Consider the following 17,525-nt stretch of genomic DNA (forward strand, 5'->3'; position numbering starts at 1 on the left):
TTATTGTAACATTGTAATTTAATAGGTATATAAATAAACATTATTATTATTATTTTTTTTATTTTTTTTATTTTGTTTTTTTTAATTCACAGGTTTTTCTTATGCGCTAGCCGGGGTTTAACCAAGGCTATCACATTTCCACATCACCTGGACAGAAACCTTCTCACAATTGCTGTAGTGCCCAGAATTGCAGCTTTTTGTAATAGTACAAGGACTGATCTTCGTAATCCCAAACGCCTCAGGATATCAGGTAAGTTTTTATGTATTAAACCGTTGGCAGTAATAATTATTGGCAAAATTTATTATTATTTTTATTATTATTATTATTATGTTCTTGAATCTCGGGCTTTCCGGTATTTAACGTAGTCGCGGACTTAAGTCAAGCGTCAACGCTTTTTACTGTGTATTTAAGACTTGTCGTGTTATATTACACTATTTATTATTATTATTCGTTTGCGCACGTATTTTTGTACGGTATAATATGTAAGAAACGGCGGTGATGCAAGTTTCTAACACTCTATTGGTTTGTTAAAGATTGAGGTGTCGTCTTACTATTGCTGCTGTTTGAAGAACGACAGCCTTCTGGAGTTGTATATAGAGTAACGGTGGAAGATCTAACTTTTTAAACTATGGTGGAGAGCCTTTGGTATTACGCCCGTTGATGAAATTATAATGGGTACGATATTCACTTCGTTTTGCTTCCATAAACTTTTAACTTGTTCAGCTAGTGCGGTATATTTACTTAACTTCTCACTCCATGTAGACTGCAGATTATGGGTGTTAGGAATCCCGACATCTATAAGGTAAGTTAATGCCCTCTCTTTTATGGTGAATGTTAGATCTGGTCGGTTATGCGGAGTTGTTTTGTCAGTAAGTATACTTCTGTTCCAGTAGAGTTTAAAGTGGGCATTTTCTAACACATTTTCAGGTTCATATCTGTAATAAGGTGTAATATCTTCTTTTAAATGACAAAGGGTTGCTAACTTTTGATGAATGATTTTCGCTACTTGGTCGTGTCTTTGGAGGTAGGAGGTTGGCGCTAGCACTCGACATCCAGCTGTCACGTGCTGGATAGTTTCACCAGGTTCATGACATCTTCGGCATTGATCTACTACATTCGGCTCTTTTAGGATGAATTTTCTGTAGTTCCTCGTAGCTATGACCTGGTCCTGGATTGATAACATAAAACCTTCGGTTTCGAGGAACAAATCCGCCTGAGATAACCATTTGTTCGACGCATCTTGATCTACATAAGTTTGGTTAAGCTCATGCGGAAATCTCCCATGCAGTACTTTTCGAGTCCACTCCTCGACTTTCTCTCGTTCGTAGATTACATCCGATGGGAGCCTGATGTCAACGGCATGTTGAAGATCTAAAGGGGTGTGTTTGTTATCTGCTCTCACTACTGCTCGGTGAAGACCTGATGCCTGGTGCAGGAAGTATTGTTGAAGACCATAGATTTGTTTGGCGTGTAGAAACCTTAAATCAATTAGACCTCTCCCACCTTTATTGCGTGGGAGGGTTAATCTCTCAACTGCTGCCTTAGGATGATGCGCCCTAAATTTTGTTAGTGTAGTTCGCGTTTTGATCTGGATATTTTCAAGTTCTGTTTTCGTCCATTTTATAGTCCCAAAAGTATATGAGATTATCGGAATTGCGTAGCTGTTGATAGCCGTAAATGTGTTTTTTCCATTTAATTTAGACTTAAGTATATTCGTCAGTCTACTAATATATATAGAGGTGATTTTCTCTTTAATATCTTTGTGCTGTAAGCGTTTACCTTGAGCTAGTCCAAGATATTTATAGGTCTCATGTTCTTCCAAGGATTCGATGATATCTCCATCACCTAAGTCGAATCCACTAGATATTATTCTACCTTGCTTTATATTAAGTAGCTTACATTTGTCCAACCCAAAGGACATTTGGATATCTTTAGAGAAAGTCTTTGTAATTTCAAGAAGGTGTTGAAGTTGTTTTTCATTCCCTGCAAACAATTTAATGTCGTCCATGTACATCAAGTGACTGATAACATGATGTTGAGTCTTGTCATACTTTATATGGAATCCGTAGCCGGTCTTATTCAGAATCGAAGACAGGGGGTTTAGTGCCAGACAAAACCATAAAGGGCTTAAGCTGTCACCCTGGAAAATACCCCTTTGGACACTAATCGGTTGTGATATGACTATTCCTTGGTTTTGATTAATTTCTAGAACTGTATTCCACGTAGACATTAAATGTTGAAGCATATTTATAATTTTATGGTCAATCTTATATATCTGTAGTACTTTCAGGAGCCAGGAGTGCGGTACCGAATCAAAGGCTTTTTTATAATCGATAAATGCCGTGTAGATATTTCGTCGTTTGTTAGCTGCTTGCTCAAGTATTACTGAGTCTATTATGAGCTGTTCCTTGCATCCTTGAGATTTTTTGACACAACCCTTCTGCTCTTCAGAAAGTAATTTATTATCTTCAACATGTTTGTAGATACTTTTTGCAATACATGCCGTTAAGATCTTGTATAGTGTGCATAAACAGGTAATGGGTCGGTATTTTGTTGGATTATTTAATCGCTCGGATTTGGGGAGTAAGTATGTATTACCTCTGCCAAGAAATTCGGGGATAGTTTCTGGACTTTCAATAAATGTTGTGAAGTACTTAGCAATGTAAGTGTGTGTACTTTTCAGTCGCTTAACCCAAAAATTGTGGATTCCATCCGGGCCCGCTGCTTTCCAGTTTTGTGTAAGTCTAATTACTTCAGCAACCAAATCTGATGTTATTGTGATAGGTTCCATTGTTGGCAGATGAAACAATTCGGCTTCTATATCTCTAATCCAAGTGGAATCTGTGTTGTGGTTAACTGGTTGAGACCATATTGATGACCAGTAGTTTTCGATCTCCTCTTCGGTAGGTAAAGGACCAACAGGCTGATTTGAATTTATTTTCAAATTCCGATAATAAGCTCTTTGGCTGGTGTTGAATTTCATGTTTTGTTTTCTTCTCTGTGTGGATTCACGATATCTCCTTATTCTACCAGCTTTAGCTTTTAATTTTTGTTTCAAAGTATCTAATATTTCATGCAATGTTTCATTGTCCGGATTTCGCTCAGCGTGCTTTTTATGTTTTTCTTTGATTTTTAAAATAGATTTCTCTTGTTTTTTGCTTTTATTTCCTTCTATATACTGATGTATTCTTCCGATATCAGCCCGTATACTTGCTATTCCTATCTCCAATCGCATTTCCCATGGTTCCTTTTGATCTTTATTATGCTTCCTTTCAATGTTCTGAATTCTGCCTCCACTTGCTTTAATTATAGCTGCTGCTGCAGCATATATATGTGTATGTAGGTCAAGGAAGTTTGTTATATGCGGAAGATATTTTGGCAGTATATTTTCATCCATAATTTTTGTATATCTTATCAGTTTTCTTGAATTATTTTGTTTCGGAAGTTTGGGTCTACAGATAGGATTCATATTTGTATATTCTATAAGTAAAGTTTGAAATTCAGTTTCAAGATGCTTCTCATCAATGTCAGTGATTTGTGTTAATTCAACTCTGGCTGGTAATGTTGGAATTGACTGAGTGTCGAGTTGATTAGTTGCTTGATTTATATCTAAATTAATTTCAGTTTCAGGTTCCTTTTCGTTCGATATTTCGTCGAATGCTAGATTAGGTTGGCTGAGATTCAGTTCTTCTGCTACTTCATGCTTTAGTTCTTCTAAATGGAGTTCGGAAATATATTTTTTTGTAATGATAATTCTTTTTTGGTCCACAAGTCGCTGTTCGGTAATATTTGTGTAGTCGGGAAACTTCCTCAAAAACATTTTTAAAAGTTCAGATCTAACAAGCGGGGTGGTCTCCAGATTAGTGGTGGTATAGTAACAGCGCATAACATGTAAATTCATTGTATCTGTCCATTTCATTCGCTGTCTAACTTTTCCAGCTTTGGTGGTCGTCGGCTGATCTGCCGGCAAAACATCCTCAGCGGGTCCATTTCGTTGCCTTCTTATGGTTCCAGTCCGCAGGAAGACGCCATTCGCTCCGTCCTTTCCCGCGTCAGACTGTTCATCAAGACGGTTCCGAACAGAGTCAGTCTGCAACTCTGCGCCGCCTGGTTTATTCTTTGCACTATTTGGAGCAATTGATCTCAGCTATAAGGAATGCTACTCCCTATAACCGGTGTGGCCGAAGCCGTCGTCGTTGGCCGAGTATTACTCGTTTCCAGGGTGCACCACGAGGAGGTGACGACATGCACCCCTTATTATTATTATTATTATTATTATTATTATTTATGAGACGCAGGGTAGATTTTATTTAGCAATGCACAAATTATAATAAAATAACCGATAGCCTCTGAACCAGTGGTCACCGGGGATCCACGGCACGACGCAAATTTCCATCCTGAGATCTAATCTTCAAATTTTTTACGAGTTTTGGAAACCACTAAAATTTTAAAATTGATCTGGTTGGTTAGTTGATTGCTTCAAGTGGCGTGTGCGACGCCTGTCGAACTCCAAACTCCTTTCACTCACTCTGAGAGCCTAGGGATCCCTAGGGATGGGAAAGTTGGATTGTTAATAACCATTCGGTGTGCAGGTCACCTGTTATGCCGGGTCCAGACCAAGCAAACAAAACAACGACAAGACAGAAACATTCATGTTTTACGACAAAATTGCGAGAAATCCAATACATTTTTGCGACATCTTTGTCTCATTTTTGTTTTATTTCAAAATTTGGAGACATTTCAATGTCTCGTCTCGAGTCGGTAAAGATCAAAGTGTCTATGTTTTGTTCGTAAATTTTACGACAAGTTGTCGGCGCAGTGTGCTGCCAACAGTAGGAGATCAGAGACATCATACATTGTTAATAAAACTCATTGGCAACAACTAAACTTTTGACTTTGTTGTTCCATTTTCTTCATTCATTTCTTTGTTGTTCAACTCGTGTTCCATGAGATCACGATTTCTCAGATATGTGAATACTACCACAGAAGACTATGGTACTTAGAAGACTGTACTACTTAGACGAAGCTTTTAGATTTCCGCTTGAGTGGTGAAATACACCGGCTTTATTCAACCACAGACCCTGACCAACATGTGCCAAAAAACATCAGAAAATTGTGTCAATAGACATACTACATCTGAAACAGGTAGAGAACAATCAGCCTAGAATAAAAAAGATAGGAAATTCAAAGAATTAAAAGAGACAATCTATACCCACAACAAAACTTTTGTCGTTAATTACATTGGGAAGCTTTGCATCAGCTAATTAAAGGAGTTCTAAAAATGTACAATGTATAGTGTTCTAAAAATTGTTAAGTTACACATACGAGTACTTTTTTGCAAAAAAGGCAAAACTGAAAATTTCATGAAAAACACGCATTTTTCAGGAAAACTGATATATTGTTTCTTACTTTTTTAACAAAATATTCGCCAAACCCCGTCATACTTACTGCATTTTGTAACTACAATACATTTTAAAAAAGGTAGTGGCAGTAACAATTGTGGCTTTTATACACCTATCTACAACTTAGTAACCACTGTAAATATCTTTTCTGTAAGAGCACTAGTCCCAGGAAGACAAACAAAATTCAATATTTTTTTTCTTTGTTAAAGTAGGAAATATCGTAAAAAAAATGCTGAAAAACCTATATCCATTTTATATTTACTTTAATATCATTTGCTTCCACTCGTAAGTTTTTCTAAGAAATCATAATTTTTAATTGATAAAATTCAATTGACGGACATTTGGAGGGACAATGTTTGATGACGGACTTTTTGACGGGCAAATCTTGAGGACGGACATCACGTTTGAACAACGGACAGGGTTCCCTATTTAACCCCGTGTGCAGTTTCTGTGCCGTAAGAGAAAGACAACATAGTGACATAACCCAGCTCCATATTAATACTGCATAAGTCTATTTCACCTGGATATCGACTGAACTGCGATTACGCCAAACACCGATTGATTGTTGTTTTAGTTATGTTTGAATTATTTTTTATTTGTGCGCGTAAAAGAGTAATTTTGTTCAGTTTATTGTTTCCAACTATTTTTTGATATTTTTCCAACTCCATGATAATGTGTTATCTATACTAATACCGTATGATCGAAAAAAAAATTTCGCCCAGTTAGCTTGGAAATGGCGATCGATGACATTTCCAATATAATTTTACATATACAGTGATCTTCATTTCATAGCCATCGCCGTTTTTATTCGATCATACGGTATATAAAATCCTTAAGTGAGTGACTCACTGATTAATCACGATCCTGCAACCACTCAAGGTAAGAAGCTCAAGTTTGGCATACAGGTTGATTCTAGGGTGTAGAGGTTCGATAAGAAGGGATTTTTCGAAATTCCATTTGCAAGGGGGTGAAACCACCCCTCAAATATTACAATATTTTTTATTTAAAAAACGGTCAAGTTTCCGAAAATACGCTTAAACACGTATATTTTATTTTGTTTTTTACATATTTTAATATTTTTTAAAAATGTATACAGGGTGTTTCGAAAATTCTGGTTATTGATTAATTACGATCCTGCTTAAAGCGCTTAACATAAAAAGCTGATTTTTGGAAAACGGACTTTAGGGTGTAGAGGTTTTATAAGAAGGGATTTTTCGAAACTCGAATTCTAAGGGGGTGAAACCACCCCTCATATATTAGAATATTTCTTATTTAAAAACCGGTGAGTTTTTCGGAAAAACTCTTAAACACGTATATTTTATATTGTTGTTTTAGATATTTTAAGATATTTTAAAAATTTATACCGGGTGTTTCATAAAATATGACCATTGAATAATCACGATTCTGCTTAAAGTGCTTGACATTTATAGTTGATTTTTGGCAAACGGATTGACTGTGGGGTGTAGATGGTGTTTCGTTCGACAAGGAGGGGTTTCTCGAATCTCAAATTCCAAGAGGGTGAAAACGCCCCTCAAATATTACAATATTTGTTATTTAAAAAACGGTTAGTCGGGAAAACGCTTGGACACGGATAATTTATTTTGTTCTTTTGCATATTTTGAAATTTTTTGAAAATTCATACAGTGTGTTCCAAAAAGTTGGGTAATTGATTAACCACGATTCTCTTAAACTGCTTGACGTAAAAAGCTTATTTGAAAAATGAATTTGAAGCAAAACGGATTTTTCGAAAGGCAAATTCCAACTACAGTAGCCGACCAGATGAAACTACCCCTCAAATATTACCAAATTATATAATAATATGGCCATATTACTTTTTCTCATGCTGACATAAATGTGAGAAAATTTTATCCAGTTTGTATGTTAATGGAAATTCTTGCTTTGCTTTATCATCACCATTACAAATGATTAATTCGACGCGAAGTCGCGGGTACACGCTAGTCAATAATAAAAATATAAATAAAATTAAAGGTTAGGTGAAATGTCAGTCAAGCACTTCCCTTTAAAAACACCGACCAATGAAAACTTCTTTAGGTAAGGCATGCGCAGTTAAATGAATATCCGGGTGAAACAGACTTGTGCAGAATTCCATATTTCTGTTTCACTGTTTGGGCTTCACTTTTTGGAGATTAGGCTGAGTATATTTTAATTATATGTATATGACTGTCCGTCATAATGTGTCTCTGAAGAAGCTAAAATCGATCAGTAGCATGGACTACTTACTTATTTCCATTTAAATAAAGAAATTAAATCTAAAAACTAAAAACAATTTTTAAATAAGTTTTATAATTAGTTTAGTAGATTGTTTGATAAAATAATTTAAAATCGTTAACCTTGTATGCGACAGTACTTCTCGATCAGGCGACTTCATCTCGACAGGAATTGGTCCACATTCCAAAGTTCGATCGTTCAAATATAACGATTTTTACCTGAAAATATTTACACTTCAAATAATGCCGATGGGTTTCTCAATGAGGTTATCTTATCTCTATACCGAGAACTGAAGGTATTCTGTATATTTACCAGTTACCATCGCCCAAAGTTCCAGTGTGAACGCCGAAAACTATTTATTTTTCTATTGCTTGTATTGGAAAGGATATTTATACAGTTCGGCACTTATTAGAGAGATGAAAGAATATTGTGTATTATTTTCCTTTATTAAATGTTCAGGAAGTAATGATATTTGTATTGTTACATATTTAAAAATATTATAATATATTACTAAAATTATATTTTTATATTATATTTACTAAAATATTACTAAAATTGTATTTTTATATTATTATTATATTATATTTGGCTAACAATAAATTTAAGAAATTTGAATATTTGGCTGTTATATCGAGGCCGGTTTCCAAAAAAGATTAAAAACCGCCTGTGTTTTTATAGACTTATCTTCAGCATATAATACGATATGGAAAAATGGAATCATATACAAACTGCAACAAGTAATCGTATGTCAGAATATAAAGAATATAAGGAGACTTATACAGAAAATGTTGAGCAATAAAAGAATAATAGTTCATATCAACGACAGCTCTCCACTCACATTCATTAATGGTCTCCTTCAGGGGTTCTCGGTACTTGCTCCAGTATTATTTAACATTTACACCCTAGATCACATATACTTACGTGGATAAGTAAATCACTATGGAAACTGTCGCAAACATATCAACGAGTTCAATTTATCTTCTTTTTTTAAAAAATAAAAATTAAAATAAATTTTTAGGTAAAAAAACGGCTCCCGGGGAAATACCGCGCAAAAACAAAACAAACAATAACGCGCTGCGCGGTATTACCACAAATGTACACTCTTCTTGTTTATTTTTATATACCTTTTTTCTTTTAGTTTATGATGCCCAGAACATACTAAAGGGCATCAGAGAAAGGCAAATGGTCAGCGGATGCACTTAAATCAGAATTGGAAACTATGGAAGAAAAAAGAAGAGAGAAAAGAGAAAAAAGAAGCAAGTAATGTAAATATGAAGGAAAAGAGAAGAGACAAAAGGCAGAAAAGAGAAGCAAATATTGTATTGAAAAAAAGAAAACTCTCAACAACTTTAGAAAGTAAAAAAATCAACAAGAAGCCAAGGCACATTCGCAATACTAAGTTTGATGACGATGATACTGAACCTGAGAGTTATTCTGAAAGCGAGCTTTGTGTTGATGATGACTTAGACGAAGTTGATCCTTTCCCAACCTATCAAGATGACATCTGTTTAATTTGCGGAGAGTTTGGACGAGACAACGAGGTCTGGTATCGCTGTAATTCCTGCTCAAAGTGCTGCTTGTAGTGGAAAGGAAAAATGAAAAATCTACCTTTGTGACTACTGTTGCTAGGTAACAGTTTATTTTTTATATAAATATCTGTGTTAGAATGTGTTTTTTATGTTAATATACAATAATGTATCTTTATTTTGTTCTCACTATCATCTTTTTTATTTTTTGTGTTATCTATATACCTGTATTTTTTGTACAATAAAGTCTTAGTTAAACTGCCTTAAAATACCTCAATGCGTGCCATTCCTCCAGACCATGCGCGGTATTACCCAAAAGCCCGGATAATAGCGCGCAGTCACACATTTTTATTTTTTTGTGTTAATAGGTACAACAAAACAAAAATGTTTAATTTTTGATGTTGCAGTAGTTTGTGTATTGTATCAATACTCCTCATACAAAAAATTACCTCATAAAAATAAGTTAACATCAATCTAGGAGCTATTTTGCTTATGTGCGCGGAATTCCCCCGGCTTACCCTACGCAGATGATTTAGCTCTGGCTGTACAACATCAGTCATTGGATTTCAGCAGCACCCAGTTTACTGAAGATCTTGAAACTCTTTCTGCACTCTTACTATAAGAAATGGTGTCTTAAACCAAATCCACTAAAAAGTTAGCGTATTTCACTTACCTAACAAGATACCCACTAAAGAACAAGATATAATTTTTGGGGAAGAAAGCATCAGACATGATATCCATCCAAAACACTTGGGAGTTATGCTAGACAGAATTTTATCCAGCATCTGTCAAAAACGGCACAGAAGGTTAAATCCAGAAAAAATACTATCCTAGGTAAGCTTGCCGGAACTTCATGGAGAGCGGATGGATATACTCTTAGATCGGCTACTCTAGCATTGCGCTACTTTGCAGCGGAGTATTGTGCTCCTATATGACACAGAAGCCATCATACACAAAAACTGGATGTCCAGCTTAACCAGGCAATGAGAATAATAACGGGAACTCTAAAATCAACCCCCGTTGCTTTGCTTCCAGTGCCATCTAATATTGCGCCTCCTCAAATCCGCAGAACAGCAGCAGCCAATAAAGAGTGGGTTAAATTCAACACCCATATGAGTTCACCCATCCATAATACTCTAAACCGCCTTCCCCCAAACCGTCTAAAATATCGGTTTTCTATCTGGATGGACAATGAATTAAGTGGACATTTTAACATCAACTCCAAAGGGAATGAGACTTTTACTACCAATGCCAAAATATACGAGCCGTTCAAACCTATTCAGAGTAGGTCATGGTAGATGTCGCGACATGATTTGTAAGTGGAGAATTAAGAACTCATCCGAATGCAATTTCGGTGCTCCAAGGCTTTCGGTGCTTCAACTGACCACATTCTAAACGAATGCCCAATTAGAACTTTCCATGGAAGATTCCAGGAGATACATTCAACCTCTTCACCAGCAATCGACTGGATAAGTGGCCTAGATATTAATGTTTAATGTTCGTCATAATCATTTATCCTGACAAACTTTGTATAATACAAATTTGTGTTTGTTATGTTCTTTATATACATTTTTATTTTATTTTTATACTTATACATGGTTTTAGTCTTTTCCTTTTATACAGATTTATTTGTTTTACGTTTTTAAGTGTGCATCTCATCCGAAATATATATATATATATTTTTTTTATGTTAGCAGCAAAACACACCAAAAATTAAATAATATGATTAATTTTCCGACCATTTCCATAATAATGTGAGATTCATCAAAACGAGATGAGAAATAAATGGATGCAATATGAAAATGTTCTAATTTAATTACAGAATAAATATATTATAGTCTTGGGGGATTCTCCGCCGATGCTGCCACCATCGGAGTATACTATATATTTACTTTTTCATGTGGAGCACTGTAATTCTATTGAAATATAGTAATTTTTAACATTGAAAAATATGGCGAATTCAAAAGTACCAAACTCAAAACTCTCAGGAAGTAAATTTTGAAAAAAATTAGGAAAAGCCAAAAAAAATCGTCACGTGTATTGACATAATTTGATAACATTGTTCGATCAATAATTTGTTTTAGCAACCAGCAGCAATATCTAATTCTTAAATCCTCTAACATAATATTTCTTTTGGTATCGCCAACTGTATAAATCCTTGTTGATCACTCTGTATATTTCTAATACATTTAAATATTTTACATAAAAATATGTTTTATAATTTACGCAAAAATCTACTAGATCTCTAGATTATCATAAGACAATTTTCTCAGTGGTAACAACTTTGCTTAGTAATTAAATTGATATAAAAATTTCGAAATTTATGTTAAGATTTGTAAAGTTTTGAAAAGTATAAAATTAGGTTATTATATTATTGCTGGACTAGCAAAGCTTACAGTATAGATGTACAAAAAATTAGGAAAATTATGTTTATTAAAACATAGGATACCCAAAGTTTTATGACCATAAATGAGTTTCAAACAAAATATGTTCATGGACTGACATTGTCATTAGTTTTGAAATTTTACATGACTTTTTTACAATTACGCGCATCTCTGGTATTCATAGGATTTGTTTTGCTTAAAACATCCATGTAGAAGCCCTAAAAACTGTTTTCATTTTGGGTTCCCATGCAATCTTTTTAATTTCGCCATTGATTCTTTTATAATAAGGGATCTAGATAGAAGTGCAGTTTCCCCATAGTGCAGATGGTTTTCTTTGGCTGTCAATAATTTTATTGACAAATGCTTCAATTAAATCTGTAGTGTAACATTTTTTTACAGTAAGGTACTTTTATATTTATATTTTCTTTTTTGATACTCTGCTGTTAAAATTCTGCTGTCTTGTCTGTACTCGTACGTTCAAAAAAGATAGAGCCTATTGTTATTCTATCTTCCTACTTCATTCTATAAGGTAGAAAAAATAAAGCAAACAAAATTACCCCGTTCAGCTACCATCTTCATAGATAGTCAAGCAGACCAAAAGGCACTCGATTCCACAGAGGTCAATTCCAGACTATAGAATTACGCGAATGCTCTAAATACATTGGCTGTGAATGTAATAAGGGCACTAAAAAGGCAAATGAAATGGTCAAACAACGCTCACCAATGCAGTTCATAAGTCCAGAACTCTTCGTTGCAGAAAAAAATTGCATAAAAAATGACTACAAAACAGTGTGTGGTAAAATGCTGGAAAATTGATCGTGCGAATCAGGCGAATCAGGTATTTAATATAATATTTAGACCAGACCTGAAAAGCAAAGACAAGAAAACTGTTAAAACTCTAGTTGGTCTCGTATTCGTACTTCTAAGAGTGGGACCCTCCACTGCGGCCTTCTTCTATAAGCGCTTTAATAGAAAAAGAGCATTAAAGGCACAGTAACATAGACTGTTACGTCCGAGGCTGATATGTCTTCTAGGTCTGATAGGTATAGCGTGATTTTTCTTAACACCTCAAACTTGGTCCTGCCCCCAGCGGGGCAGGTACACATAACGTGCTTCATTGCTTCGTCGTCTTCCATACAGAGTCGGCATTCGGCGTCTTCCACCAGTCTACTAGTTGATCTACTTTCAGGCATATAAAGCTGATGGGATATACGGACAAAGACAAGTGTAGATTTGGTCATCACGAGAAGAATCGCACAGAAAATATTTTCTTAATGCGATAGCCTAGCCAATGTGCGGTTCTTTGTACTAGGCAATGATAAACCATTGGTACAGAGCTATATGGAGACTTCAGTCCAACAAGTTATTGCACTCTTTAAACAGAATACGACCGAAAAATAAAACCTAGAGATTAGAAGAGGATCACAATAGATCTGTAAATATAAGTCATATTGGTAGAATGTAGAATATTTAGGAAGGGCGTTAATCACCGCGACCTTACATATCTATTGTGTGTTCCCCTTTCTTGAGTTATAACGAGTAATAACTCATCATACAGTCTCAGCACTTTGACAAAAGCTAGTATCTGAGACGGCTCCACAGAGGCGAGCTCTCCATTCTTGACATATAAGTATGACATATAAGCCAGTATGAAATGGTTTTCCAGAGGTTAGTTCTCCATCTCCGATATCAAGTGTTCATCGCATGAACGGTCGTTATCTCGGTGCACTCAGTGATAAGGTGTTTTGGTGTTTCCTCATTTTCCCCACAGAGTCTGCATTCGCTGTTGTTTCTTAGCTTCAGCCTACTGAGGTGTTCGTTGAGGAGACAGTGTCCTGTTAGAAACCCCGTGACAATCCTAAGATTGTTTTTACTTAAATCAAATCAATCTTTGATTTTTCTTGGCCGTAAGTTTTGAGGAACTTTTTCAACTGTCTTAGACCGGTGGAGGACTGGACATTCCAGGTTACGGATGGAGTCTTCCAGGTTCTTCAGTTCCGCTTTTAGTTGATTTCCGCTTGTGAAGCAGAATGGTTCTGGTCCAGTTAGTGAGCGTTTGTTCATTTTCTAGCTAGATCATTTGCTTTTTCGTTGCTTTCTATCCCTTGGTGAGCGGGCACCCAGAGTAGGAGGACTTTATTTTCTTTGCCTAATTTGTTCAGCTTCTCTAGGCATTCTTTGACCAACTTCGAATTGATGGTTACTGAGTTGATCGCGCTTTGTGCTGCTTGACTATCGGATAAGATGGCAATTTCCTGTTTTCGATAGCTCCTATCTCAGATAAATTGTACGCATCTTTCGATAGTGTATATTTCTGCCTGAAGGATGGTGGGGTGTCCCCAACGATTCGGAGTATTTAGTTTTCGATCTAAATACTCCTATCCCTGTCCCTGCTTTGGTTTTGGAAGCATCAGTAAACCACGTTATGGTATGGTCTTTTACATGACCGATGCTGACGTTTCAAGCGTTTTTCCCTTCCAATCCTTTTTATTGCGCAATACTACAGTGAGATGTTTCTCAAAGGTGTAAATTCTTGGTATGTCATCCACTGGGAGTTGGAGAAGTGGAATTTTCTTTTTGGTGTGAATTCAAACCCATCACCTGATGTGTGGGGTGTTTCAAACCCATCACCTGAAAATTCTGCCAGTACTGTTTCCTTCAATGACTATTCTAGTCTCTGTCGCATTGGCATAACTACCGACAACAATGTGCAGTGGTGTTAGGTCTAGGATGACCTCCATTGCTGTGTTGAGCATGTTCTCATGGTTACCTGTGATGCAGATGCTTTGCACAGGTTTTGCCTTGCTATACGTTGCTCTAGTTTTGAAGTCATATTGGTAATGATGAACTTCCTCAACTTATTTCTGAAGTTGTATCTATAGTTTTATTTCTTGCATAGAATCGCAGTAAATTTTGACAATTTTAGGGGAAGTGTAAGTAAATATGACCTTTTACAATTCCAATACGTACTTTTTCTTCTTATATCCCCTATCAACCGATAAGATAAGCGCACCAATGCGTGAAAAAATTCCAATAGAGTTCGATATAGGGCAACTATGAATGAGCCTACATTTCGTCCGTCTGCCGGTCGGCGGACTTCCCCTACCGAGGAGTAGGGCAGGCAAAACCGACACACTGTTCACATTTTTCAATGGATTTCCGACCAAGTCGCAGTCGCATAGCCCGATGCACAATGCATGCATTAGAGCCCAATCGGCACTCTCTAGAGAAAGCTCTACGAACTGGCGTTTTTAAAGCCATTTTATTAGTCATTAAGGGGAGTATAAGAGAAAAAATGGACAACTTGACGTGCGCGGATTAGTGTTTGATGGTTTATTTGGGTTTGTGGTCGTACGTATGTGACTGATGTCTCACTTTGCGCGAGTGGGTTGGGTATGTTGTAATTTATAGTACTCGAACTAGTTAAAAAATTCCTGCTGAATTGGTTTAAAGGACCATGAACACAAAGTAGTAACTGACTGAAGCATTGCGGTGTATTATTCTTATATTGAGGTAAGTTTTAATTAATATTGTTTTATTTGTAAATGATAAAGGATTAGTAAACATTGTGTTGAGTTTGTTGTGCATTAATAAATGTATGGTCTGTAATTTTTTTATATTAAACAATTTGTGCGTTAATTTGCATGTAGATAAGTAACTCAATAATTTGATTATAAATTTCAAGCCATTTAAATTTGTACTTATTAAACCTTAAAGGTGATGTGTCAATATCGTATTTATTATACGTTTTTTATAATTTAGAATTTCTTTTCTAGCTCTATTAAATTACATTATTTATAATACTTTCCTTGATTTACTGTGCAGATTATTACTTCTTGTTGCCTTAAGATATTACGATTTTTTAACAGGATATTTATAATAATGTGTCTTTTTTATGAATAAATATGGTATTTTTTTTCTAAAATTGTTACTGCGATATTTATACCCACAATATGAATGTTTTTTTATTAGTTACAGGATGATTTTTAACCTATTCGCATAAACTTGGGAAATTATTGCTGATGAGAAATAATGACTAATAATGAAAAAAAATGTTAGTAAAATATCTTTAGATTCTGAAATAATTTGAGTTTTTTTTTCACAAAAATTTATCAACTTTATCAGTAATGCACATTCAATTTAAGAGAATTTACGTTTTTTGTTTTTATTTAAAATAGTTTGTTATCTCCGTAAATAAAAATATTCAGTGCACATTCAATTTTATGAGATTTACTTTTTTTGTTTTTATTTCAAATAGTTTGTTATCTCCGTAAATAAAAATATTTTACTAACTTTTTTTTTCATTATTAGTCATTATTTGTCATCAGCAATTATTTTCCAACTTTACGCGTATAGGTTAAAAATCACCCTGTATTGCTGAATTATTGTCTTTCAGATGTTCGGCAATTATTTTTTGGTGTAATGAAATGTTTATTTTACATTCTTATAAATATTTTTCTATAGCTACCCATAATTTTTTAACGTTATTAATGTTATTAGTTTGTCAACATATTTAAATGCTTCTTTAGTTTGTCCAACAAAAGAATTTATGACATGTGACGACTTTCAATTTAAATCAATATTAAATTGTGTATTACGTATTACTGTCAGAAAAGATACTATAACAGTGTGAGTTTTCAATAAGTGCAAGCAATTTTGGTGCTGGTATATTTCCAATGCCGGTAATAAAATAAAAATGTTGTGTATGTTTTTTTAATTTATTTAGATAAAAAATATGATTTATTGATATTTTGACAAAATGGGTATTAAATTGAATTTAGAAGGACGAAAACAGAAAATATCCAGTTCTCAAAATTTAAGCAGGTTTTTTTTTTAATTTCTAAAGTAAAATAACTTGTCTATTTTAGACTTATCTGAAAAAAGGAGACATGATGTTTCTTTTATCGAGAAATACCAGCACTGAAAAGATGTGCACTTGTTTATGTTTCATCTTATATAGTCTGTCTTTAAACTATAGGTAATTTTGGGGGTAATGTAAAATCTAACAAAAGAAACGAGATAAAATAAAATATCTTTGTATTAAATTGATAGACCATAAAATACGAGTAGTGTCTCATTTTTCGATTTACATGTGCATTTTCTTGGTAGTTGCTGGCAGTCGTTGGCATCAGTCGACTATAATTATATGGCAGACATAGGCAGTCTCTTTCGCAGTCACTGGCAGTAAAATGATATTTTGGCAGTACAAGTACATTTTTTACCTAGGTCGTAGTAAAGTATTACTTATATGCCTAATAAGATTGTTTACCCAGTCATATTCTAATGTATTGTATATTTTTAAAGTATGTAGGGGAAAAAGTCCACCTAATGACCGCATGAACTTCTAAATGGTACCTCTTCAATATCTGGTTTATAACTGCAATGGCGGGACACTTTCTAGTATCATTATTAAGCTCACTAAGATGTCCAGTAATACCTAAGATCTTTTACAAGTAGCACGAGTATGCTTTTAGAAAAAATACATATCAATGAGTTTTTGTATCTTTACTCAAATATTTCGATGACTATAACTAAGTGATTTTGTATGACTTGAAGGAATGTAATTGATGAATATTGCCCAAACTAGAAGATATTTCCTTACATTCCCATCACCTTAATTTTAAAAAGCCCGTTGAATAATTTGTTCCTTTATTTTCAATGGTGTTGCCTAAATGTATTTATCTCGATAGCGGGTGCGCCTCAAAAATGGCTCACCTCTATAACTTTTTTATTTTTTCAGTTAAAAAAACGAGATTTGATGTGTTATTTTATGACATAAACGAGGATTGATTGACGTATTTAATTACTGTTTTTGGTCAGTTTCTGTTTCATCTGAAATGACTAAAACTTTTTGGCACACTCGGTTAATTTGTACTAGTGCGATTCAGGAAAGTAGCAAGTTTAATAGAGAAATCTTACAGTAGAGCGGAAAGTAGGTATATCAAATGCTACAAATGGACTTTGGTGGTATAGCTTTTGGTCT

At 34.7% G+C, this 17,525-nt stretch overlaps 1 protein-coding gene across 1 annotated transcript; it reads right to left on the reverse strand.

Annotated features, from left to right (window-relative positions):
* Positions 1 to 614: 614 nt before the first annotated feature.
* Positions 615 to 5,443, reverse strand: LOC115889668. Its single transcript, XM_030909728.1, has 3 exons — positions 5,411 to 5,443; positions 3,212 to 4,148; positions 615 to 3,064 (listed from the first exon to the last, which is right to left on the reverse strand). The coding sequence occupies exons 1-3, from the start codon at positions 5,441 to 5,443 to the stop codon at positions 615 to 617; spliced, it is 3,420 nt and encodes a 1,139-aa protein (XP_030765588.1).
* Between the last annotated feature and the right edge of the window lie 12,082 nt (positions 5,444 to 17,525).

This window comes from Sitophilus oryzae, unplaced genomic scaffold (genome assembly GCF_002938485.1).
Source record: "Sitophilus oryzae breed Bouriz unplaced genomic scaffold, Soryzae_2.0 scaffold_818_pilon_pilon, whole genome shotgun sequence".
Taxonomy (NCBI): Eukaryota; Metazoa; Arthropoda; class Insecta; order Coleoptera; family Curculionidae; genus Sitophilus; species Sitophilus oryzae.